At 43.3% G+C, this 27,039-nt stretch overlaps 4 protein-coding genes across 8 annotated transcripts in view; all 4 read left to right on the top strand.

The window, feature by feature from the left end:
• Positions 1 to 27,039, top strand: part of AP2A2 (adaptor related protein complex 2 subunit alpha 2) — a 148,270-nt gene that overhangs the window by 71,946 nt on the left and 49,285 nt on the right. For all 5 annotated transcript variants that reach the window (XM_089653548.1, XM_089653549.1, XM_089653547.1 and 2 more), the window contains exons 4-8: positions 1,190 to 1,383; positions 12,733 to 12,862; positions 13,858 to 13,959; positions 15,845 to 15,953; positions 23,685 to 23,835. In XM_089653548.1, the coding sequence (XP_089509674.1) occupies positions 1,190 to 1,383; positions 12,733 to 12,862; positions 13,858 to 13,959; positions 15,845 to 15,953; positions 23,685 to 23,835 (686 nt within the window). The remainder of the gene's footprint in view (positions 1 to 1,189; positions 1,384 to 12,732; positions 12,863 to 13,857; positions 13,960 to 15,844; positions 15,954 to 23,684; positions 23,836 to 27,039) is intronic.
• Positions 2,871 to 5,099, top strand: LOC149445631 (uncharacterized). Its single transcript, XM_089653546.1, has 2 exons — positions 2,871 to 3,507; positions 3,680 to 5,099. Exons 1-2 carry the CDS (start codon positions 3,394 to 3,396, stop codon positions 4,964 to 4,966), a joined length of 1,401 nt encoding a protein of 466 aa, XP_089509672.1. The 5' UTR covers positions 2,871 to 3,393; the 3' UTR covers positions 4,967 to 5,099.
• Positions 5,117 to 6,584, top strand: LOC149445630 (uncharacterized; the record flags this gene model as incomplete). Its single annotated transcript, XM_089653495.1, has 1 exon — positions 5,117 to 6,584. A coding segment is annotated over exon 1 (1,263 nt), but the record flags the coding sequence as incomplete, so codon positions are not given.
• On the top strand, positions 6,593 to 7,924 carry LOC149445629 (uncharacterized; the record flags this gene model as incomplete). Its single annotated transcript, XM_089653494.1, has 1 exon — positions 6,593 to 7,924. A coding segment is annotated over one exon (1,140 nt), but the record flags the coding sequence as incomplete, so codon positions are not given.

Raw genomic sequence — 27,039 nt, 5'->3', positions numbered from 1 at the left:
ACATGAGTGAGCAGGCAAAACACATTTCTTGGTAGTATAGGCCTTGTTGACCCCTCTCCAAACCTAGCGTTAAGGATTGTGACCATAAAGCTCTACTTTGGTTCTCGTCACTCCAGATAACAATGTGCCAGAAGCTGTGAGGCATATCAAGGTGTGCTCGGGCATATTGTAACTGGGCTTTTTTTGTGCATTGGCACAGTAAAGGCTTCTTTCTGGCAACTCATCCATGCAGCTCATATTTGTTCAAGTATCGTCATATAGTGGTCCTTGAAACAACCACAATGTCTTTCCAGAGCAGCCTGTATTTCTCCTAAGGTTACCTGTGGGATTCTTTGTATCCCAAACAATTTTTATGGCAGTTGTGGCTACAATCTTTCTACCTGACCCTGCCTTGGTATTGCGATCCCCTAGTTTTCCACTTCTTTAAGTGATAGAACTGACATTAAACTTTAATTGCCATTTTAACCTGTGTGTCACTTATGTCTATACCAAGGCCAAACATTCCAGGGTATGTAAACTTTTGATCAGGGCCATTGGGTGATTTATGTTTATTATTATGATTTTAAAAGGAGCCAAACAACTATGTGATGATAAATTTCTTCATATGATCACTTATTCTAAATACATTTTTGTTTTGGCATGATCGTGATATTTTTAATATCTGTGCCAAAATTTCATGATTTTTGTCAGGGTATGCAAACTTTTGAGCACCACTGTAGTTGCATCTCCCGCAGACCACCTGGCTAAGTGCAGTACATTTGATTTATAAGGATTGGAGTGAATCATCACGTAGTGTGTGAAGCTTGGTATTTTTGGGCTTTTGCGTGGAATAATTCTTTTGAAATATCACCAGAGTACTTCATCTACTGTCCTGTAATGTGCAATTTTAAGAAAATTAATTTTAAAGCAACACTTTGACTCCTGTATGTTTTTCAAAGCAAAATGCATGCAAGAGCCCACCTTATCTGTAGTGCCAAGCAGTTGAAGTTAAAGTTTATGTATAAAACTTTTTGGGTGGAATAGAGAATGATTAAAACCCATCAGCTTGATTTCTCTGTCTGAGTAGTTTTTGTAGTTACTTAATGTCTAGGAGATATGCATTTTGGTATGCCAATTTTTTCAGAAAGTGACTTTGATTTAAATATAAAGCTGTCTGTTAACAATTGTTTTGTCTTTTTCTTCATCTTAGGGTTACCTGTTCATCTCAGTACTGGTGAATTCAAATAGTGAGCTTATCCGCCTCATTAATAATGCCATCAAAAATGACTTGTCTAGCCGCAACCCCACCTTCATGGGACTGGCTCTGCACTGTATTGCCAATGTAGGTAGTAGAGAGATGGCAGAGGCCTTTGCTGGAGAGATCCCAAGGATACTGGTTGCTGGGTAAGAGTGTTTCTTTTACTTGTAGATATAGTAAATGTAAAGTAGATCTATAATAAATATATAATTGATTATCGTGATTATATCATCTTGAAATACGTGATCCTGAGATGTATCAACTAGAATTCTCATTCCATGATTTTTTGGCCAAGTGATTGCACTTGCTTTTTTCTTTTACAAAGAGAAATCGTGAAATAACTCTTGAAGAGTTATCCCTGAATTATAAAAGTCTACACTTTTATTCCTTTAAAAAACAAATCTTGACAAAGTCTATCAGAAGAAACGCCTTGTCACCTGATGTGCCCCAGCCCTCAGGAAGTGGGAATAAAAATGTTTAATGAATGTAAGATGAATTCATATTGGTATGCAGAGCTGCACTCCGATGTGATTTATTGTGTGAGGATGGGAAGGTCCATTTGAAAATTGATATTGCTGCTGTGATGCTTTCAATATATACTATATAATTTACATCAGTCAGTGCTGTATGAACTGATGCTATCGGTTTAATATCTTACACTATGTATTATGATTGATTACATCCTACTGCATTTTATATATGGAGGATGAAGAATCGGTGTGCAGTCTGCCTTATTGGACATACGTTTGTGGATTAGGGTTATTGAACAGAGCACTTCTCACAGCATACATATGCAGATACACTATTTATGCCAACAGTATTGGGACACCTGCCTTTACATGCACATGAAGGCCAAGGTTCAGTGTTGGGACCCTTGCGCTTTAATATATTTATAAACGATATAGGGTCTGTGATTAAAAATCCCATTTCAGTCATTGCAGATGACACCAAGCAGTGCAGTGGAATAACGTCCTTACAGGATGTCTTCAGTTTACAAGCCGACCTCAATGCATTGTTTAATTGGGCAACTATGTGGCAGATGAGGTTTAATGTTGATAAATGTAAGGTTATACACTTGGGGGCTAAGAACATGCATGCATCATACATACTAGGGGGGTACAACTGGGGGAATCAATGGTGGAGAAGGATCTGGGAGTTCTGGTAGATCACAGGAACTGAATTTATTCTCTCTTAAGAAGAGGAGATTAAAGGGAGGATATGATCAACATGTATAAATACATCAGTGGTTCATATTGAGTTATTCACCCTGAGGTCATTACAGAGGACAAGGGGGCACACTTTACATCTGGAGGAAAATAAATTTTAATCTCCAAATATGGAAAGGTTTCTTCACAGTAGGAGCTGTGCAAATGTGGAGTAGACTCCCTCAAGAGTTGGTTCTGGCCAGCTCAGTGGATTGCTTTAAAATAGGCCTGGATTCTTTCTTAGATACACAGAATATAACTGGATACTAACATGTATAAGTAAAGTTGATCCAGGGACTAGCCGATTGCCTCTCGGAGGATCAGGAAGGAATTTTTTTGCTCTACAGGAGCAAATTGGATCATGCTTTGCTGGTTTTTTTGCCTTCCTCTGGATCAACTGTAGGTATAGAATTATACATTTTTTCCCCTACCGTCTTTCAGGCCAGCACTCTGAGAGACCTCGGCTCCTCCCCATCTGAGGAAACACCTCCACCTACAATAAAAAAGCTCCACTCCCCTCTGACCTCAGTTCAGGTGTTTCCTCCGGTGGGGAGACACGAGGAGGCGCAGGAGGACGATAGGGGAGCCGAGGGCCGGATAGCCGGCTGTGAGGCCCGACGCAGCCGGGAGTGAAGGCCGGAGTGTCCGGCTGCATATCCTCCCAGGGCAGGCTGCCAGCAGTGAGAGTGCATCCCGGGGGACGGGACAGGGCACTTACCTGCTCTTCGCCCCCCGACCCCCTCCGGCGAGGGGGGGTGTCGGGGTGGCCGTGGTGAGGTCTGGGGAGGATCGGGGGGAGTTCCGCTCCTTCCCATGCTGGCGGTCTGAGGGCTTTGCCGGGCCGGACGTCGGGAGACGGCGGTTTCCGGCGGAAGGGGCGGGGCTTCGCCCAGGGCCGCGACTTCCGCTTCCGGTCGCAGCCTTCACACCACGGCGGCGCGAAATTCGAATATGGCGGTGCGGTGCACAGCGGTCTGGGGGACAGACCTGCACCAGGCGACCACCCTCCGGTTCGGGATGTCGGAGGCACCGGGACCAGGAGATGCCAGCACCAGCCAGTCGCAGGTAAGGTGCCTCAGTGAGGCCTCCCCTACCTGTGGGCCCCTAGCAGAAGGTAGGGCAAGGGGTCTGCGGTTTTTCAGGCCCTTGTTGCTCTGCCGGGAAGCAGGGGGGGGGGGTGTTTAGTGTCGGACTGATTGGGCTTCCCTCCTCCCCCCTTTTCTTTTGTGTCTTGCAGGGCAAGGCCCGAGCTAAACTTAGGCACCAGGAGCCCAAGCGGAGATGCCCTTCCTGTAAGGAAGTTCTAAAAGAATCTTGGCGAAAGGTTCTTTGTGGCCCATGTATACAGGGGTTGGTGAGGGAGGAGAAGCCGGAACAGGGGGACCTAGCTAGGTCAGTGAAGGAGTTGGCTACCACCTTCGACTCCTTCAAGTCCCTCATGGAGAGGTTTGCCCTTCCATTACCTACACTTCCCCCCCCCCAGGTGGCTTCGGTGAGTCGTCGGGAACCCCTTATGACTGGGGAGGAACCAGTGGGGGACTCCCAGTCTGAGGAGGAATCAGCGGGTGAGGGTCCCTCAGAGGAAGGGAGGGGCCCCTCCCGGTATAAGTTGACCCTAGAGGAGGTTGATGAGCTCCTGGGGGCTATATACGAAACCCTGGACATTAAGGAGGAGGTTAAGGCCTTATCTCTCCACGACCAAATGTATCAGGGATTGGAGGAGCACCAGCACAGAATGTTTCCTGTGCATGACATTTTGGTAGACACGATTAAGAAGGAGTGGCAAGACCCGGAAAGGAAACCGTTCTTCTCAAAAGCATTGAGGAGGAGGTTTCCGTTTTCGGAAGACCCGGAGGCGGTCTGGAACAAGAGCCCCAGGCTAGATGCGGCCTTTTCCCAAACAACCAGGAGAACTGACCTAGCGTTTGAGGACATGGGGGTCTTACCAGACTTATTGGACAGAAGGGCAGAGTCTCTCCTTAGGAAGGCCTGGGACTCGACCCTGTACAACCTGAAGCCGGCCATGGCTACGACAGTGGTGGCCAGGAACTTAGAGTATTGGCTTACGCAATTACAGGCCCATATTGTGGCAGACTCTCCCAAGGAAAAAATCTTGGCCTCTTTTGAGACCCTTTTGCAAGGAGTGGGGTATATTGCGGATGCTTCCGCAGAGTCGGTGAGATTGGGGGCCAGGTCTGCTGCCCTGACCAATTCAGCCAGAAGGGCGCTGTGGCTAAAGACATGGCAGGGGGACATCACTTCAAAAGTTAGGTTATGCGGCATCCCCCTCACAGGAGACTGTCTGTTCGGCCCGGGGTTGGAGGAATTATTGGACCGGACAGCTGATAGGAAAAAGTCCTTCCCCCTCAAGAGGAAAATGCAGGAGGGGGGGACACGGAAGGCCCGCCCGGCAAAGAGGCTGAGCCTGCGACCGCCTGGTCAGGGTAGGTCGGCGGGACAGAGAGGTAGGGGAAGAGGGGGAGCGATTTTTCGCCCTCCTGAGCAGCCCCAAAAACCAAGGTGACTTGGTTCCTCCTGTGGGGGGAAGATTGGCGGCATTCCTCCCACAGTGGGAAGCCGTGGTCACCAGCCCCTTCATTTTGGATGTCATCCGAAGGGGTTACCGGTTGGAATTTCTGAGACCGCCACCCGAGACTTTTCTGGCGACGACCCGTCCAAGGGATCCGACGAAGGACGCAGCTCTGGTGGGCGCTTTGGAGATTCTGGAGTCCCAGGGGGTCATCTCCAGGGTTCCGGTAGCGGAGCGAGGGAAGGGAGTTTATTCCCATGTGTTTGTGGTTCAAAAGCCGTCGGGGGCGTTCAGACTGATTTTGAACCTGAAACCCTTGAACAAGTCAGTGCGTTACCGGAGGTTCCGCATGGATTCCATTTTTACGATCAGGTCCCTAATCCCACCAGGTGCATTCATGGCATCCATAGACTTGAAGGACGCCTACCTACACGTGCCCGTGGCGGAAGCCTCTCAGAGGTTCCTCAGGTTGGCAGTGGGGGGGGAGGAAGGGGTTCGACACTGGCAGTTCAGGGCTCTTCCATTCGGCCTTTCCTCCTCGCCAAGAGTATTCACCAAGGTTCTGTCGGAGGCACTGATTTCTATCCGCTTGAGGGGGATTTCAGTGGTGGCCTATCTGGACGATTTGCTGCTCTTCGCGGATTCAGAGGCTCACTTACGGCAAGACCTGGTTATAGTGAGGAACCATCTGGAAAGCTTGGGGTGGATTTTGAATCTGGAGAAGTCCTGCCTGGTGCCTTCTCAGAAGGTGATTTACTTGGGCTACACTCTAGACTCGGTAGACCAAAAGACCAGCCTGACTTTGGAAAAAGTCACCAAGTTGGAGGCCGGAGTCAGATTACTGCAGGGGAGCAGGTCGATGTCCATAAGACAGGCCATGTCGGTACTTGGATTGCTGACAGCGTCCATTCCGGCAGTTCAGTGGGCAGGTCTGCATATGCGTCCCCTCCAGTTGTGGATCCTGAGGGTTTGGGACAGGAAGTGTCACTCCCTAGAACGCAGGGTCTTGGTGCCCCCCAGTGTGAAAAGGTCTCTATGGTGGTGGAGGAGATCGTCCAGCATAACTCAGGGGCTGTTGTGGTGCTTTCCGATTTCCGCGGAGGTCACTACGGATGCCAGCGCCAGGGGCTGGGGAGCCCACCTGGGAAATTTGGTGACTCAGGGGGAATGGTCCTTAGGGCAGAAGGACAAATCCTCGAATTGGAAGGAATTGAGGGCAGTGTGGGAGGCTCTGCACTCCTTCCAGGCGGAGGTCACGGGCCAGCACGTGCGTGTCCTGACGGACAATGCCACGGCAGTGGCTTATATAAACAGGCAGGGAGGGACGCGGAGCAAGGCCCTCGGGGCCTTAGCGGCGACACTGTTGTCCTGGGCAGAGCTGAATTTGGCGTCCCTGTCTGCGATACACTTAAAGGGGGAGCTGAACCAGAAGGCAGACTTCCTGAGCAGGACTCGGCTCAGGGAGTCGGAATGGGCCTTGAACCCCGATGTCTTTCAGGAGATTGTGCGAAGGTGGGGATCCCCGGATGTGGACCTTTTTGCCTCCGGAAGGAACAACAAGGTCCCAAATTTCTTCTCTCTATCCCGCTGGGACGGGTCCAGAGCGGTGGACGCATTCAGTCAGACGTGGGACTACCGGCTTTGTTACGCCTTTCCCCCGGTTCCTTTGCTCCCCCTGGTCCTGAGGAAATTCAGGACAGAGGGGACCTCGTTAATCCTGATAGCTCCCTTCTGGCCGCGGCGGGCGTGGTTTGCGACCCTGAAGAGTTTGGCCTCTCGTCCACCCTGGGAGCTGCCTCCAAGAGTGGATTTGTTAACACAGGGGCCGGTTCTTTGCCCCAGCATAGGAAGATTGCGGTTAACGGCCTGGTTTCTGAGCAGCAGCTCCTCTTAGAAAAGGGGTTCTCGCCTAGGGTGGTGGCGACATTACTGGCCAGTAGGAAGGAGGAGACCCAGGCCATTTATGGTAGGGTCTGGGGTTGCTTTACAGCCTGGTGTGACCGGACAGCTGTGGCAACCCATAGTTTGGTTTCTGTGTTGGAATTCCTGCAGGCGGGAGCGGACAAGGGATTGTCTGTCAGCACGCTCAAGGGCCAGGTCTCGGCCCTCAGTGTGTTCTTGGAGACGCCCCTGGCCAGGGAGGCGTTGGTGAGTAGGTTTTTCAAAGCTCTGGTGAGGCAGAGGCCTCCGAGGTCCAGACCATTTCCAGTGTGGGATTTGGCCAAGGTGCTCGGGGGGATGACTAGGGCTCCGTTCGAGCCCTTGGAGTCCTGTCCAATAGGTGAGCTCACCATTAAGACTGCTTTTCTGGTGGCGATTACCACGGCGAGGAGGGTGTGTGAGATGGAGGCCCTCTCGATCAGAACACCCTATCTCCGTATTTTTTCAGACAGGATCGTTTTCAGACCAGACCCGTCCTTCATTCCGAAGGTAGCTCGGAGTTTCCAGAGGGAACAGGACATTGTCCTTCCCTCATTTTTTCCTAACCCGGTGGGGGTAGATCAGGAGAGGTATCATTGTTTAGATGTCAGAAGGTGCGTTCTCCAGTATCTAGAGAAATCTAGGGAGTTCAGAAGCACCGAATCCCTTTTTGTTTTTTTTTTAAGGGGGCTAGAAGAGGCAAGAAGGCGTCTAGAAGGACGCTGGCCAGCTGGCTGCGGCTGGCGATTACAGGAGCATATCAGGCAGAAGGCCTGGAGGTCCCGGAGGGTATCAAGGCACATTCCACCCGAGCTGTGGCGGCTACCCAGGCAGAGTTAGCAGGGGTTTCCCCAGGGCAGATTTGCAGAGCGGCAACATGGTCCAGCTATGACACATTTGCCAAGCATTACAGACTGGACCTGGTCTCGGTGCAGGAGCAGGACTTTGGTCGTAAGGTCTTACAAGCAGTTAGCCCGCCCGAAGGGTGAGTACTCGCTTATCCTCTCAGAGTGCTGGCCTGAAAGACGGTAGGGGAAAAACCAAGTTACACTTACGGTAACGTCTTTTCCAGGAGTCTTTCAGGCTAGCACCGGTTTCCCACCCACTGTTGATATTGGTTATGTGAAGATGGCTTATTGTGATTATGTTGTCTCGCATTGTGTCTCCCCAGATGACCGGAGGATGCTTGGAGAACTGAGGTCAGAGGGGAGTGGAGCTTTTTTATTGTAGGTGGAGGTGTTTCCTCAGATGGGGAGGAGCCGAGGTCTCTCAGAGTGCTGGCCTGAAAGACTCCTGGAAAAGACGTTACCGTAAGTGTAACTTGGTTTTTTTTTTATGGTTGAACTGGATGGACTTTTGTCTTTTTTCAGCCAGCCTAACTATGTAACTATGAACTTTAATGGCATCCCAGTCTTAGCCCATAGGGTTCAATATTGAGTTGGCCCACCCTTTACAGCTATAACAGCTTCAACTCTTCTGGGAAGGCTGTCCACAAGGTTTAGGAGTGTGTCTATGGGAATGTTTGACCATTCTACCAGAAGCACATTTGTGAGGTCAGGCACTAATGTTGGACGAGAAGGCCTGATTTACAGTCTCCTCCCTAATTCATCCCAAAGGTGTTCTATCGGGTTGAGGTCAGGACTCTGTGCAGGCCAGTCAATTTGACCTTGCTTTGTGCACTGGTGAGCAGTCATGTTGGAACAGCAACTGGCCATCCCTAAACTGTTCTGATAAAGTTGGGGAGCATGAAATTGTCCAAAATGTCTTGGTATGCTGTTGCTTTAAGAGTTTCCTTTATTGGAACTAAGGGGCCAAGCCCAACGCCTGAAAAAGAGCCACACACCATAATCCACCCTCCACCAAACTTTACACTTGGCACAATGCAGCCAGGCAAGTACCGTTCTCCTGGTAGCTGCCAAACCCAGACATGTCCATCGGATTGCCAAACAGAAAAGCATGATTTGTCACTCCAGAAAACACATCTCCACTGCTAGAGTCCAGTGGCGGCATGCTTTATACCACCGCATCCGACGCTTTGTATTGCACTTGAGGATGTAAAGCTTTGATGCAGCTGCTCGGCCATGGAAACCCATTCCATGAAGCTCTCTATGCACTGTTGTGCTAATCTAAAAGCCACAAGAAGTTTGGAGGTCTTTTAGCTATTGACTCTGCAGGCAGTTGTTGACTTCTGTGCGCTTTAGTATGCGTTGACCCCGCTCTGTCATTTTATATGCCCTACCACTTTGTGGCTGAGTTGCTGTTCCGAGTTGCTTCCACTTTCTTATAATACCACTAACAGCTGACCGTGGAATATTTAGTAGCAAGGAAATTTCATGGATGGACTTATTGCACAGGTGGCAACCTATCAGGGTACTACGCTTGAATTCACTGAGCTCCTGAGAGCGACCCATTCTTTCACAAATGTTTGTAGAAGCAGTCTGCATGCCTAGGTGCTTGATTTTATACACTTGTGGCCATGGAGCTGATGGGAACACCTGAATCCAGTGATTTGGAGGGGTGTTCTAATACTTTTGGCAATATAGTGTATGTGCATTAAAGGACTGTACCAAGCCCCCCCCCCCCCCTTTTTTTTTTTTTTTTCTTTTCTTTTAGCTTTGGCTATTGTGAACTAGCCAGCTCATGGTGTGTGTCATTGGGCAGTCTTTGTACTGACAGGTTGTGACAGTAAGGTGTGTGAGTGTGTGTGTGTATGTATATAATATGTATTTTATTTATATATATATATATATATATATATATATATATAATTTAATTGTCTAGGCCAGCCTTTCTCAACCGGGGTTCCTAAGCTGGTAGGGGATCCTTGAGCGATGAGCAAATCCTGCTTCTGCAATATGTGACCACTGACAACCGTGATCTTTTCAGCTATCTGAGTAAAAGAGGCGCTCTTCCCAATTAACTCAATTTTGGGGAACATTCTGCCCACGGACCATTTTGAATACAATTTTTATTATTCAGGGGTAATTCTTTAAATTAAGTCCATTTTTCATATGCAACTTCAATCTTTCCTGCAGTCCTGGAAAGTTTCTTGCATTTACTTGCATATCTTGTGTCCTTCCCTGTGCTGCATAGGTTCCCGCACACTTCTGGCTGTAGGATGACTAGTGTCACATGGCCTTTTCTGTACAGCCACCGTCCACAAACATTTTTCACTGAAGTTCTCAGGACTAGGGTAACACGAACGTCTCAGCAGGCACTGAACCTCCCTGCATGAAGATGGGACAGTTGCATAGCAGCTACATCTGTGGAGTGAATTTTGTAATTTCCTAGGCACAAAAAAGAATATTGTGCACATTGACTGGGGTACAGGAGTTGGAATAGGAGTAATTTATTTTTTTAGTAGCTAGAGATTGGCTTCAAATTGTTGTGGGTAGTATGAGGTGTGACAGTTTAATTCCCAGAATGGACCAGTGATAACCCTATCACACATCTGCATTCTTCAAAAGATGGGATGAAATTTGAAGACTATGTTCTTTCTGATTTTATGTCAGGAGTCAAGGCACCATCTTTGTGGAAATCTTTCTCATTCCCAAATCCTTTGTTAGAATCTGCCACACTGTTTCCCTGTTCACGTTCAATTCTTTTTCCATTGTTTGCACACTCAATATTTGATCTGAGCGTACAAGGGTTTGCACTCTGTCCACATTTGCATCCGTCCTTTGCATTTTTGGCTGCCCACTCTTTCATCATCATGGACCGCTTCCCTCCCCTCCTTAAACTAGCTATGCCATTCAGAAACACTTGATTTCTTCATGGAATGCCCTCCATAAATTTTAACAGCTAAAGTTTTACTTGCACTTTTGCCAATTTTCACACAAAATTTGATGGTAATCTGCTGCTCCAGTTTGCTGTCGTTTCTTTTTAGCAGAACGCACGTTATTTCTTCTACTACTCATAAAGATTGAGTCCACTGGCTAGTGTAAGATAAAAAGGTCAAAACACGCTCGAGTGCGAATGGCTGTGTGACTCGACCACCATAGTACTATGCCGTGGACATTCCAGAATTAAATTGTCACACCTCGTATATGACTGGCTGCCTAGATGAGAACATGTACAATGGACTAATTGGATTCCATTTTTGCTACAGTTTTTTATTCTAATATATGAAAGAAGAAATATTTTGATAAAGTTTTCCAACTTTGAGGTTGGAAACTCCTTTGGAAAGCATGAAATGCTATACATTTTGTGTTTAAGAAAAAAAAAAAAAAATTGCAGAAACTTCAGTGAAGTGTAGGGATGGAACTTTTGGAGCTGCCCACAAGTAGATAGGTTTTGTGTCCCTACATTTTCTGTAGCTACATGCTTAGTTCAGGTCATTTACTCACAAAGTAGTAAAGCAAGGATGAAGCTTGTACCTTGAATCTTTTTAGAACCAGCCATTCATCATAAATATTCCCATCCTGACAGTTTCTTCTAAATTGAACCTGTGCCAATATCTTACATACCAAGGTGTTTATATGTATTGAACAAGTACTAAAATGTGTTGAACAAGCCCTCATTCATCTATATCTTATAAGATTCCTGAATAATGTAATTTTCAAAATTCAAAGCCCTGGCAATGGGGTTTTAAAAAAAGAACAGATCTCGGTAGCCTGCTTGCCCTCTAATGTAAACAAGCAGAGCTTGTTGGAAAGGACAACCCAATTCTTTGTTTTGTTTAATCTTGTTGTGATCTTTGTGAAGAAATAACGTCACAGTACGCAGCTAGGTAGGTCGGGTGTTGCTCGTATTAACCCACTGAGCTCACACATAGGCAGTATCATGGATGTGGGTCGTCTTTCAAGGCGGCACATGTATGCATTGTTGGTGCTGAAAGCATGCTCTAAGTGTGCTATTCCCAGCACAGAGACTGAGCTACCGTTCATGTCTTCTGGCCCTGTACAAATTTTCAGGAGAAGGGAGGAACTGCTCTCATAACTGTGATAGTCTGTGGTTGACTATTGCATTGATCTCTCGTTAAAACCCAATGTTGTACTCTTTCTCCTCGGAGTGGAGAACAAGATACATTGGGGAGAATTTATTAAAACTAGAGCAGCCAGAATCTGGAGCAGCAGTGCATGGCAACCAGTCAGCACGGTGTGCTCCCAGGTCCCATACCAACGATTGGGACCCGAAACTCCCCAGTCTGGGTCACCTGATCGCTGTGATAGCCTCTGATCAGTCACTCTGCCGCCCGCCCTCTGGAAGATATGTGGTTTTGTTGCGATCATCAGGAGCTGGAGAATTTATTTTGGGTTGTTCCTTGGTGGTAGGTTATGGTAGTAACAAGAAACACACAGCTAAATTTAAACAAAAAAGTTATTTTGTTACTGTTTTGGGCCAGTTTTCCTTTGATAATAAAAAAACAAAAATCAGGAGATATCCATTACCATTTACCATCAAATGAAAGCCCAATTTGCCCTGAAAAAAACAAGGTATCATCCACCTGGATGTACAAAGTAGTTGTGATGATGTGTGGTTTTACAAACACTTGTCAAAGTTGCAAAATTTTACTTGGGCATTAAGATTCATCTTACCCTTAGCGGTGAAGGGGTTAAGCTTTTACAAATAAAACTGGAAGCTGATTGGCTGCCGCACCACCGTTGGTACACTCCAATTTTAGTAAATCAGCCTTAGTATTCATGTGTGGAAATGCCATACTGTTATAATATTCTAGTTGGATATTTTAAGCAAGAAAAAAATTTGGCATCTGTAGTTTTTCTTTTGTTGAACTAATGTTTTTCCTGAATAATCACATTGGCAAATGAAACCTGTATTTTTTGTTGGCTATGGTTTGTTCTATGCAGCATCTCTACTCAATTATTTCTGTATGTTACCAGAGACACCATGGACAGCGTTAAACAGAGTGCTGCCCTCTGCCTCCTGCGTCTGTACCGTACCTCTCCAGACTTGGTGCTGACAAATGAGTGGACTTCACGAGTGGTTCATCTGCTTAATGACCAGCACCTGGTAAGGCAGTCAGAAGCCGGGCATATGTTTGCTGACGTTCTTTCTTTCATTATATAAAAACTAAATAGGTCTCATTCAAAACATTTACGGGTGTTCTCAATCCGTATGTTGCTTGAAGGTTACGATTCTTATAGACATTAGATAGAAAACTGTTTTTTAAAATTTGGTCAGGTTTAAGAAAGATCTTTCATTTTTAAAGTGCATTTTAAAACAAAAATGTAATATATTGCAACTCATTAGTCCTTTCCTTTTTTTTCAAGACTATTTTCTGGTAGTTAACACAATTCCTGTCTGTGTGGCTATGTTCACCCACTCCACTGTATTTTATGGAGATATGGTTGCCACTTGGCCGCTTTGCACTATTAACCCCTCCTCCACGTCTCATCTGCTTTACATAGGGTGGTGTTATTTTGTAGTTTACAGAAGGTTGCTGAGACAACTGATAACATTTTTTTATATCGGTTCAATGTACAGGAGGTAATAAGAACACAGGAATTCAGAAGACTTATTGTTGCAGTCCTGGATAGTGGCTAATTATCTGTCCAATACACTAACTCCAGCTATTTTTTCTTGGAGGTGCCCTGAGGTTTCAGTTATCTGTATCTCGTGCATGGCCAATTATAATTTATATTGGTTAGACCTCTTACATGCGTGGGTAAGGGCCTCTACTACACTGTTACAAGCTTTTCTAGTTGTCAGAAGTGCTTGGCAGTGTTGGGAATGCTTAATTCCATTAAAATGGTATGTGTAACTGGGCACCTTCTTATTGAAAAATAATACAGTTGTATCCACCTGTGTGCAAATTTCACCCATAAGCTATTTGGGAAAATGCTGGGTTGGGGATTGCTGGTTGCTGTTGCTTTTGACACCTTCCCATTTGTAGTTAAATTTAGTCACCATTTGTACCTAATACTCAACTGAATAAACTTCTCAGGAAAATATGAATGTCAGAATATTCGTGTAGTGTAGTAAATCTTCCTTTATTTCTCTTGCAGGGTGTAGTAACTGCTGCCACCAGTCTGATCACCACCCTGGCACAGAAGAATCCTGAAGAGTTTAAAACTTCAGTTTCGCTGGCTGTGTCCCGATTGAGCAGGGTAATCATGAACCTCTTAACGTTGTTTTAGAGTCATACTTTTGAATGCCAGACCTTTCTCTACTTAGTACCATGTGCTTGATTTTATTACAACTTTGCTTCATAAAATATATCTTTCTGATTTGCAAAATTCACCACTATGCCCAATCTCTTACAAACCTCCAATTCTCCAAATTGACAGTGTTTGAAAGAATCTGCATGTCGGTCCTCCAAAGGTCTAATTTCCCAGATCATTTCTACCCCTGCCCCGGATCCACCGCGGCATGCATACGTGAAAAAGTGGGAGCAGCTTTTCAGGGAGGAATTACCTTTGACAGTGGTGGCTAATCATATGGTCTTAAGCCTCTAAAAGCTCCATTTGCACACTGTAATAGGAAAACTTGTATAAAATCTTCTGTCATTAGTACCAAACCCCAGAGCTGCTCAACTCCATATATCCATCTGCCAATAGGTAATGCTTGCGTTGCAAGAAGGATCTGGGAATGCACTACCACATCTGCTGGGCCTGCCTAATGCTAATGCCTTATTTGCAATTCACACCCTTATCCATTCCCTTTTCAGATCCTGGATCATTTTCGACCCTAAAATCTTCCTTTTGGAACTCCTTTCTCTGACGTTCTCCAAATCTTCCAAAAAACTACTAGCCCACGTGCTGACTGCAGCAAGGTGTTTAGTTGCCCTTAAGTGGAAGCAGAAGGAGCCTCCCACTTTGCTTGAGCTGCATACGAGGATCTGAGATGCAAAGAGAATGGGATATCTTAAAACTTTTCTGAATAGCTCATTGGACAAACACACCCAAGTTTGGGAATGATGGGATCTATTAGAGATTCTGCTCACTTGATCTTCCCTTAGCATGTCTTGTTGGCTACCTGTGGAGGAGCATGCTGTGAGATCCGACCTCAGGGTGCACTAGGACATTGGCAGTTGGGTGTTTTTCCCTCTACCCTTTCCCTTCTCCCTCTTCTTTTTTTTTTTGTATTTTTTTTTTATTTTTAACTTTCTCTTCTTAACTCCTCTGTTTTTCTTTTTTCACGTGTTGATACAGGGCCTGTGTTTTGTGCAGCCATTTACTTACGGATAGCTCATTGTAATTCCTGTATGATTACAAGTGAAACTTGTTTCTCAGAGGCCAGATAATCTGCCTCCTTGTGCTAATGGTTTCTTATATATTCTTTTGTGCAAATTTTATTTATTTATTTTGAGCCATGTGTACTTTTGCCACACAGTTGTCCTGTATCATCTTGTATAACACTTGATAAAAATTGTCATTTAAAAAAAAACAAAAAAAAAAAACATTTCTGGCTTTATAGCCAACAATCAGTTGTGTGTTTTTTTTTTTTTTTTTTTTTTTTTTTAATTTCAACCTACTCTTTGCCCAAACTTTGCTGGTCATAAGTCATGAGCAAGATGTTATGAACATCACTCCACTTAATATTAAATAAATGCAGTTAGTTGGGTTCCAGAGCAGTGCGATATTATGCATCATCTGCATGGTTTGTACTGCAGAGCATTGTGAACAGGCCCTCACCCTGGCCATCGCAAAGTTGACTTTTTCCACTTTAGAAACATTTGGTTGCCACAGTAAACAGTAGTTTTACTTTCAACGCACCCAACATACATACAGTTTGTTTCATTCTACTTTTTCAGTGGTTTCAAATTTTTGTTGGCAATGGTGTCACACCAACCCCATTAATGTACAGTAGGTGGCAATTTGTTTCCCATGTACCTCAGCAAAACAACTGACTTTCTGTTCCTTTTCCGAACTGTATTAGGTAAAGAGCCTGTCCCTGTGTGCCAATGTGCCATCCCTTTGCTGCTTTTGTGCATTCCTTTTTTATTTGCCTTTTGTGATTGTAAACTATTTTATGTGCTTTTTCCATTTTCAGATTGTCACTTCGGCCTCCACAGACCTGCAGGATTACACATACTATTTTGTTCCAGCTCCCTGGCTCTCTGTGAAACTGCTAAGGCTGTTACAGTGTTATCCTCCCCCAGGTAACAATGTGTCAGAGCTCTGAGACCAGTGTGCAAGCAGTAACCTATTCACTCTTAGTGACACAGATTTGCAGCTTATCAAACTAGTGTAGATGTTTTAATTTACAGACAGAAAATGTTGATACTGTATGTCAGGCCTGTATTATTGTTCCTTCATCTTGCAAAATTAAGTGTAGCTTCAAAGAGTTCTTGTAAAACACACAGGCAGCCTTATTTTATGTATTTGGCAGTTTCATGAGCAATTTCAGGGTCTCTATTTATTCTGCTGTGCTGTAGGTTTCCCACGTTTAGAACACACACAAACTTCAAGACCAGTTATTGTACACATTTAATTACACGATCACGTGACCAAGTTTATCATACTGTAAAGAGTAACAACTTTTGTTGAGAAAAAAATTCCCTCTGGGATCCATCTCACCAACATTTTTGTTGCAGAGGATGCCCATAATCCGATTTGTATCTTAGTGCAGAGTTGTGAGAAAATCAATAAGCCAATCTCAGAAGCAGGAAATGATATATTTCTAAGGGGTGCTCTGTACACCATCTGTTTACAGAACACCTCCAGGTCACCATATTACATTTCATTTTACAAAAAATGACAGCGCTGCAGATAAGAAAAGGAAAGGTAGTTTTTATTAAGTTTCACTTACATTAGGACTTGTTTATCAATTGTATAAGCGATATTTTTTTATTTGCTATTTTTTCTCCCAGGAAAGCAGAGTTACCCTTTATGGATGATCAGTACTCTGTTAGGTGGGCAGCAAATTCCTGAGTGGAATCATGTGTAGTAAATGGTAGTGATGGAGCTGTTTTTGGAACACAGAAACACAACCCAAATTCAGGACTAGTTCACACAACATGCAGTCCAGTGTGTTTTTGTTTTTTTTGTTTTTTTTTTCTTCCTGCATCAAAAATGCATGGATAGTAGGTTGTATGGTTTTCAGTGGCATAGTTCACACCAGTGCGGTCAGTTCCAGTTCCAGAAAAAAAAATGTAGAACATGCTGCATTTTTTCTGCACTGAACTCTAGTGGAACATGGTAAAACACATCAAGAACACATCTAAATACACCAGAACGCACATGTCCTTATTTAAGATGAAGGGGAAAAAAAGGCACTGTAATCTGTGAAAAACGCACATGCCGTAACACGTTTCCATGGTGTAAACCGGCCTTCATGCCGGTATATGTTAATTAAAAAATTGTTAGGTATACTTTAAAAGCAGCTAGTGTAAGTACATGACGTCTCTTCTATTCACTTGTACAGTATAGCTCTAGGATCCAGTCAGTGTGCTGCATACAAATGTGCCAACAAGGAGCATGCTTTCCAGTTTGCTGTTTTTTCTCTTCTGTCTGTTGCAGACGGGGGGTAGAGACAAGACCTAGCTGTATTACTTAACTAAGGTAGAGAAAAGTTAGGCCTCCAGGCTTAGTGCTGTATGAGGGAGCATTTAGAGTTTTTCCTGGAGGTTCGTTTTGAAGGCTAAGTTCACCTTTTTAGGGCTCATGTACACTGCAGCTGATAAACTCACGTTTAGGAGCTGTTCAGTGTTTTTTTCAGCATTTCCTGAACTCACCCTGATGTTTTCCTATGTGTCCATGTACACATCTTCTTTTACAGTCGTTTTTTTAATGCAGAAAACTTGCGTTCGATTTTTATCAGCGTTTCAAAGGCAAAACGCTTGTAAGCGCGGCAAATCTCGTTTATTAGCGTTTGAAATTTATTTTTAACTGTTCCAGTTCCCAATGCTGTTCAGAGCCTTTTATCATCATGAAAAATGCATGCAAAGCATTTTTAAGGAGCTCAGATGGCCAAAACACTGAACACAGGATGTTCCTACCAAGTTTGTCTCACATTGTAATGACCAATTCACACCTCAGACCTCTCCCACCCTTCGAAACAAAAGATATGTTAATGACCATTCACACCTCAAATTCCTCATGAAGCACCCCCTGCCAGGTGACTTTACTCACTCCACCAGACACCTTTCCCATCCTTGGAAACAAAAGAAATGTTAATGAGCAACTCACACCTAAGCTAATCTCAACACATACTGCTGTCTCTGCTTCTATTCTCTGTATTTCTCTGAAACAGTCTGAAATAGTTAATAATTTACCACTTTCCAGTGCATTCTGGGCATTTGGGAGGTTCTCCTGTGCTTAGCTTTAAAACGTGTCTAAACATAAATGTGCATAAACTTGTTATGCAAACGCAGCTAAACAGACATTTTTTAACCTACGTTTTCCAGCAGTCAGTTTCCATCGTTCAGAATTGTCCCGTATACATGGGGCCTTGGCACGCATTACATGTTACACTCATATTTAGGGTATACATGTAACATGTTGCAGCTCCTGCCCCCTTCTCTCTTTGAATGAGTAAACTACAAGCCCCATCTGCCCCAGCTGCAGATAGCTTGTAGTTTTCAGTGGACTAGGAGCATGCTGATCAGTGTGCTTCTAGTCCATTCACTCTTTCTGCAGTTTTCTAACTGAAAGCCTGTACAGAGGTATGGGCATAAAGCTGGAGGGAGAGTGTGCAGGATCCTGACATTAAACCCATGATCCACTGATAACTGGTACAATTCTTTGCAGGCTCCTGTAGGATAACATAATAAATGCCAGTTGTTTTTTCTGCAAAAATATGTTCAATTACAATATTTTTCCTAAAAGGTGAACTTGGCCATTAAATAGGCTCATCCTAGATGTTACTACATATTTTTTTTTATCTGGGATAGATCAGAATAATCTATTAAAACACCTCTTCCTAGGGATCTAGAGAACCTAGAGCTGCTTTATTATCCCTCCAATGTAATCATACTGTATATCCAAAAGCTTAGGCATTTCTTCAACTGATCTCTGCTAGAAGGGAAGATCAAATACTTGGAATCCTTCATCCAAAATTGTTTGCATACAGTGGCATTAACCCACTCATTTCTGCAGTTACAGTATGTATTTATGTGCACCAAAAATTATGCATGTGGTCAGTGTCAACTTGAAAATGCATTTCTGAAACTGACAGTACCATAGTATAATTGGATTATGCACACAATGGCTTAAGGGTACCACATTTTGCAAAGCAGATTTTCCTCATTCGTGTCAGATGAACTAAACTTGAATTATTTCTGTGTTTTCCCTTTCCAAAAAGGAGGAATAAGGAAGGTTATTTTGTAAAACTGAACTCCATGCAGATAGATAAAAACATCATTGACGTTTTAAGTCTTAATTAAGCTAAATTTGAGGAATGTGACAAAAAAATTAAATTCACATTTAACCCTTGCAGTGGGGGTCCCTGCACTGCAAGGGTTAAATGTTAATTTATTTTTTGTCACATTCCTGAAGTTTAGCTTAATAAAGACTTAAACCTTCAACAATGGGAAGGTTAAATCCTTGCCTTTGATCTATGCAACTGGTCCCCCACAGCCTTGCTTTTGATTGAGGTTGCATGCTTGTCCCAACCAAATACAACACTGAGTAATAGCCCTGCATTGCACATGACAATCAAGCTCCACTCACAGACCAGATCTTCAAGGAGAGTAGGAGAATGCAGGGCTTCTTAAAATAAGTAATACTTTACCAAGTTTCTCAGTGTGTATAGAAAGGTGCAGCAAGTCATGGAGCCTACCTCACTGTTGTTGGAGGGCATCCAGCATCCTCCTGTCCTTTTCTCCCCAGCCTTACTGTCCCTAACCCTCCCCTTTCATTTATTGGATTTCAGCTCTTTCAGTTATGGAGGTTCCCATTCACACTAGGAGGTTTTGAATCGTTGATAGAATCGCTGCAATTCTGCCTGCAATTTAAAACCGCTCTGCTAAAATGACAAATTACGGAACCGCTTGTTCAGGTGCCATTCATTTTAATGGCACCTGAAAACATGGTGCGGTTGTTGCGCGATTGCGACAGACTGCATCCAGCGATGTGGGTCATCCAAAAGAAGTTCAGGAGCTTCTTTTGGGTGACATGGTTTGCTGCGATTGCAGTGTGTTTTATCACCGCAGAGCCACACTGTGTTTTCAGGTGGAATTAAAATGAATGGCACCCGAACACGCGGTTCCACTATGTCATTTTAACTGAGCATTTTGAAATCATGGGCAGAATTGCAGTGATTCTGCCAGTGCTTCAAAACCACTGTAGTGTGTATTGCACCTTGCTGGCTCCTCCTACCACTCATGATCTGCCTGCATTGCAAAGGGAAGCATAAAGATCTACTGATTACACAGAGCATAAAATTATATATGTATATGTATTCCAGCTGGGTATTTATTGTCTTTTTATGGAGTTTTATGGAGTTTAGTTTTAATATTCCATTAATACTCTGTGTTGCATTCCCTTTAGTTTATAAAAGTGTAGTAGCAGCATTGACTGCATTTTTTTTTTTTTTTTCAAATGACGTTTAATTTTTCCTGACCATTATAAAGTATAGGACATATGCTTTTTTAAATCCTTACAGTTGGGGTATATGCATCTTCTTCAGGTGATTGAAAGAGCTACTGAATGCCCCGCCGCCACCAACCCCATAAAATTCCTCCCACTCAGAGAAGGCTTTAATTTTATGCTGTGTCTTTAGGTGATTGGTTCCTTTCTACTGAGAACAGCTTACCTTCTGTTTATGGAGGTTGTAACGGGGTTCAGTTCCATTACAGAGGTTTTTTTTCCTTCTCTCCTTTCTACTGAGAACAGCTTACCTTCTGCTATGGAGGTTTTTTCCTTCTCTTGATCGTTCAGTGGTTGATTTGTGTATCAACACTTGGCTGCCCCATAGCCACTGTGACTTTTGTTCTACAGCTTACAGGTTTGTTGACGCCAGCTGGGATTGGCCTGGGTGCAGTCTTGGCTACCTTCTTGGTACAAGGTACGTGGCCATCATTGGATGTTTGCATTCTCATCAACGTTCTGGAAATCAGAGCAATTTATTTGTCCCTTTATAGCTGGACTTTTATGAGGACAGCTGATGAGAATACAGTCACACACTGCTACGATCATCAGGAAGGCACCAGGAGCCACACGGCTCTTCTTGGGCACAACTTCACATTCCAACCCTGTCTGCCATTCAAATTCTGGGCGTGGAAAACTGTTCGCTCAATTAGCTTCTGGATCTGTGGGAATAGGGTCTTCATCTGGAGGTCTTTCAAGCTCTTAGCCACAGGTGGGGTACACCAATTGTGGAATTTCTGGCATTCAGATTCAGCAGCAAATTAAACAGTTTTTTTTGTAACCAGGTCCAGAGACCTTTGGACATTTTGTACTGGAAGCTCTGGTTACTCTGTGGCAGCAGGCCAGCCTGATTTATGTCTTTCCTCCTCTCCAAATACTCCCTTGTCTCCTTTTTAGGATCAAGAGAGGAGCATATTCTGGTAATTCTTATCACACAGAGTTCCCCCAAATAAAAGTTGCATGCAATGCATTTCAGGGGCTCGGCACTTTTCCTCCCTCATGGCTCTTAAATAAACTAGGTGCAAGTTGGACCCAGAACAAGGCTCCTGAAAAAATTCTGTTTTGGAAGCAGAGCAGCTACTGCTGCTGACTTAAACACCTTCCTAATCCTAAAGATTAGCCTCCTGTTTTTGCTTGTTCATACTCAGACCTTGGGCAGACGTTTTTTGGCCACTTCTGGATTGATGAAACCTCAAAGCATGGCCTTTGAAGCCACTCTCCTGAAGGAAAGGGATCTCTCTGGTTCTGTCACTTCTACTCTTTGCTAAAAGCAGACTTCCTAGCCTTTAAAAAGTATACTGTCCCACCTGGAAGTCCTATTTTGCTTGCTGTAAGAAAACTGTCATTCCAGAAAGTACACCTTGGGACATATTCTGTTCTTCCTTCAGTTTGGTCTGGACCAACTTCTGGCCTTTAATATCAAGGGAAAAAAAAAATTCTATTTTAGAGGCCTCTCACTTACCAGTTAAGATGTTTGTTCAGAGTGTAGCTCATGTCTTTGCTCTTATCCCGTTCCCGTGGAACCTCAGTCTTGTTCTTTCAGTTCCACAGATACCTTCTCTTTAAACTGTTAAGGATATTTCCTTGTCAGACCTTTTCATGCAAGATGGCCTTTCTGGTTGCTATCACAGCTGCAAGAACAGCGTCTGAATTAGTGGCCTTATCCTGTAAGTGGTCTTTCTTAGTGTTGCACATTATAACGTTGTTTTGGCTGCCTTCCTGCCCAAAGTGTTCTCTACAATCTACATTAACCAAGATATTTGTCCGTCCTTATGTCTTGTTACTAAGCATCTTAAAGAAATTTCTTTGCACTGTCTTGACATTGTGCACGCTGTGAGCGTTTATTGAACAGCTACGACTTCCTTTTGGAAATCAGATTTTCTTTGTGCATCAGGAAGGCTCATGCAAGGGTTTTTCTGCATCCCATTCCACCATTGCAAGGTGGATTCAAGAAATTCTTGTGACAACCTATAGTTTGAAGGATTTTGTGCCTCCTTTCTCTGTCGGGGCATGTGCTACTTCTAAATCTGTTAATGAATCATGGGCTTTTCAGTGCCAGGAATCGGTTTCCTAGACTGCAGTGCTGCCACCTGGACTTCTGTTTACATGTTTTTAAATTTTACTATGTAGATGTTGACCTCTCTTCTGAAATCAGTTTTCGGAATAGGGTGCTAAAGGCTACTGTGAGTTTTTAAGGCGCCTTGAACTGTTTGGTTATGTGGGCCTGTTGGCATAGTTTGCTATATTGCCTTCAGCTCCACTGCATTTGGTAGTCCCAGTGTTGTAACGATTTTAAGGGTTCTGTTCTCATGCTCTCCCTTCTGCTTGCTGCAAAACTGGGGCTAGCTGGGAGTGGAAGGAGTTACACGGGGATGTCCCAGCAGTATGTGTCCAATAACTTTAAGGCAGCTGCATATAACCCAGTTTAAAGAATTTTACTGGCAAGTTAAAAAAGCCTATCTTTTCTTTTTCTTTTTAGAAAAGACATTGTGGCCAGTTTATAACAATACAGGAACTTTTTATGTCATGCATTTTTGAATTCCAACCTCCTAGTTGGGCATAAAGTGCAGTACCATTACCCCTTGCTCCACCCTAATCTGTTCTGATTACCAGAAAGTATCTTGATCTATCAAAGCTTAACTGTCCCCATACAGTCTCTCTATCTATCCATTCAGTCTTATCCGACCCTTGGCGATTGCATGGACTGTCACTCGTAAGCGACTTTTTCCATGAATTCTCTTAGCAATTATTTTACAGGGTAGGTTGCCACGTCTTTCCCCAACCCTGACCATGCAGGAAATCCCGCGTAGCCAGGGATGAAACTAGGACAATTTAGACAGAAGCCAATTACCCTACCAGCATGTCTTTGCAGTGTGGGAGGAAACCGGAGTACCCGGAGGAAACCCACACGAACACAGGGAGAACATGCAAACTCCATGCAGGAGGCGCCATGGTTGGGAATTGAACCCATGACCCAATTACTGCAAGGCAGAAGTGCTAACCACTAAGCCACTGTGCCGCCCCCCCATACAGTACTATTGTCCAATCACAATTGGGCCATCTCACTGCTCAAGAGGATTATGGAAAGCTTTGCCTGCTCTAAACAGCCCAGCAATTTAGACAGAGCAGGGGTATGAAACATTTTGCAGCGATACCCTTATACCAGTAAGCCACTTTATATGGGCAAAACGTATTAAACCAAAAGTCAAATATTAATTTTTGACCTTTTATGAGAAGATCCCAAAAAATGCTTGCATGCACATACCTTCACTGTGATGCTTAGCTTTATTTTACTGTTACAGAGGACCCTGCTGTGCGAGGACGACTTACAGAGTGCTTAGAAACTATTCTGAACAAAGCCCAGGAGCCTCCCAAATCCAAGAAAGTGCAGCACTCCAACGCCAAGAATGCTGTACTATTTGAGGCAATCAGCCTCATTATTTACCATGACAGGTGAGTCAAGGTGTATTTATAGATTCTTAATAAAAAAAATTTACTTCAGTGCCAAAAAATATTTTTTTCTTAACAATATTCTAGGCCTGAATACTAATTTCTGTAACTACTTCATATTGTTAGATCTAAAGCCCAGATGTTAGAAGTGACAATTGGTAGATGTTCATCACTATAGTGCATAAGGCTGTGGTATGGAAGCTAGGGAAAAAAAATATTCTGTATTTCTCCTATGATTCTTCCAGTTTTTTCATACCATGTATTAAAAAAACTGTGTGGTTGTGTCAATATAGTGCTGCTCTAGGCTATTCTCTTGTACTTCTGCCAGGTGGCTTTCCAATGCATCCCTGATGAACTGTGAACATCCGTGTGCTGACAATTTTTGTGTTTCAGATGGATTCACTATGTGTATGACCAAACCTAATAAATATATTTAACTTTGGATGAATACCTGCAGAGTCTTTGCAGGCTGGCATTTATGTTTTACTTCCCAAGGCACTAGTCTGCATTTGGAGACCATTGCAAAATGCTCTCTGTGATTTTTTTTTTTAAGTATTCGTTAATCTGCTTGTAACTGACAGTGCTGTACAAAGCATTCCACTTGAACCAAATGCAGCTGAGTGCACCATGTTGTGCTCAATGCAGATTTGCCACACTGACAGTACCCACAGCACTTTCAATTGTATATTTGCAGTTACAGTAGAGAAGATTTACTCTGTTTCTGTAGTGACTCAAGAGGAAAGCATGAGTCCCACATGCAGACTGTCACTGGAAAAACTCATGCTAATAGCCAGTGAAACTAGCTCTAAAGTAAGAATTTGACCGTAAAAGGTTTTTATTTTTTTTTTTCTTTCTTTCTGTTTTATAGTGTATGTGTAGGCACACTACAAAATATGGCAATTGAAATAAATGTGTGAACAACTGTTCACAAAGTTGTATTTCTCTTTGGTCATTTTTTCCAATTCAAACAAAAGATCAAACTGTATACAAAACCTGAATTTTAACTTCTGTCCACTGCAGTCAAAGCAATATAGCTTAGTCAAGACTGTGATTAGAGAACATTAGAACAGCAGCTAACAGCTGATGTCCTCCCTGTGCTGTTTCTATAAGTATAACTAAAGGCAAAACATTTTTCAGTTTTGGACGGAGTGGAGATGGATTAGAACACTTCTTAGGTTCTTATTGCAGTCTGTGTCCACGTTAGGGAGATTCACCCTCTTTGTCCTATTTACCATTATCATTAAAAGTGAAAATAAAAGAAACCTCAAATTTTGGGTTGTCTCCAGGAAAGTGATAGCGGGGACACTATTTCTGGTGACCTGGGGGTCCCAAAGGATTTCCCTTAGATTGCAGAGATTTTCACACTTCCTGTTTTCACTATGGGGCAGGAATTGAAGCTAAATCTCTCTAATGGGACACAGATGGCAAAAAATAAACTGGCAGGGTTTATAACCCTCCCTTACTCTATCTAAAATGAAAAAAAGTTTTGCCTATAGTTCTTCTTTAAATCAGTTTACACCATTTGTTAGATTTACAGCACAGCACATTGCAGTAAAACCTGATTGGCTTTCAGTCCTGTCCCTTATTGTTTAAAAATACCTTATAAATACAGTCAGGTCCATAAATATTGGGACATCGACACAATTCTAACATTTTGGGCTCTATACACCACCAGAATGGATTTGAAATGAAACAAACAAGATGTGCTTTAACTGCAGACTGTCAGCTTTAATTTGTTTTCTGTGGTCTTCCGGGTCTTTTGGTGTTGCTGAGCTCACCGGTGCGTTCCTTCTTTTTAAGAATGTTCCAAACAGTTGTTTTGGCCACGCCTAATGTTTTTGCTATCTCTCTGATGGGTTTGTTTTGTTTTTTCAGCCTAATGATGGCTTGCTTCACTGATAGTGACAGCTCTTTGGATCTCATCTTGAGAGTTGACAGCAACAGATTCCAAATGCAAATAGCACACTTGAAATGAACTCTGGACCTTTTATCTGCTCATTGTAATTGTGATAATGAGGGAATAACACACACCTGGCCATGGAACAGCTGAGAAGCCAATTGTCCCATTACTTTTGGTCCCTTAACAAGTGGGAGGCACATATGCAAACGTTTGTAATTCCTACACCGTTCACCTGATTTGGATGTAAATACCCTCAAATTAAAGCTGACAGTCTGCAGTTAAAGCACATCTTGTTTGTTTCATTTCAAATCCATTGTGGTGGTGTATAGAGCCCAAAATGTTAGAATTGTGTCGATGTCCCAATATTTATGGACCTGACTATATTTTAATGAGTACATGATTGTGTTAAATGGGAGTATTTTATATCATTCTACACTTGTGCATTAAATGTATTTACCATGAAAACATTTCAATCTTTTAATTGAATCATATGAGAGTGTTTTGTTTCCTTTCTGTTTTCATTTTAATTACGTTACCTCTGATTTTGCATGCCGGATCTCCGCCAAGGTGACCTATTCTTTTTCTGACAGTCAATATTTGACTTATGTGACATCTCTAGACTGGTAAAAATAAGTGTTTTACATTGTAGGCAGTATTATCTTGAGTTTTCTCATTCATTTTTAATGAATGGGCTGCAAAATCGCACTGCACGGGAACACAACCTGTGTGAACCAACCGTAAAATTAAGAGATTTTGCAGATGAAATTATTGGACTCTGACGTTGGATAAATTTGGATTTATGCACCTGTAAAAAAATTTTTTCTGGTTTGGAGTACAGTACCAGACACAGGCTTTCAATTGTAACAAATTGGGTATATGCCACACCTTCAGGTGATTGGACACTTACAAAAGTCCAAGCTTGAACATTCCCTCCCATCTCGCAATCTTCAGCTTTATAGCACGCAATGTTGAGGCCAGAGACAGACTAGAGTGTCCTCTGTCCTGTACTGTACTTCAATAAAAGGATTTTACAGGTATGTAAAAATTAACTTCTATTTATTGTACAGTAAAGGACACAGGCTTTCAGTCATAATGGATGGAAGGTTCCAAAGCAGGGAAGAGAGGAGTATAGCAAGGTAATTAAAAACCCAAAAACTGACCCCCAATACAAAGAATAAAACTGACCTCAAGCAATGGCCTGCAATACTTTGCAGCCCCAATTGCCATCAGAAGAAGCCTGAACATCAACCTGGTAGAATTTGTCAAACGTGTGAACAAAAGATTAGGCAGCAGCCTTGCAAAGCTGT

This window comes from Staurois parvus, unplaced genomic scaffold (assembly GCF_062004578.1).
Source record: "Staurois parvus isolate SC_StPar_1 unplaced genomic scaffold, SC_StPar_1.0 ptg000715l, whole genome shotgun sequence".
Classification (NCBI taxonomy): Eukaryota; Metazoa; Chordata; class Amphibia; order Anura; family Ranidae; genus Staurois; species Staurois parvus.
Note: the sequence above shows the minus strand (reverse complement) of the source record. Positions and strands in the feature narration are given on the sequence as shown.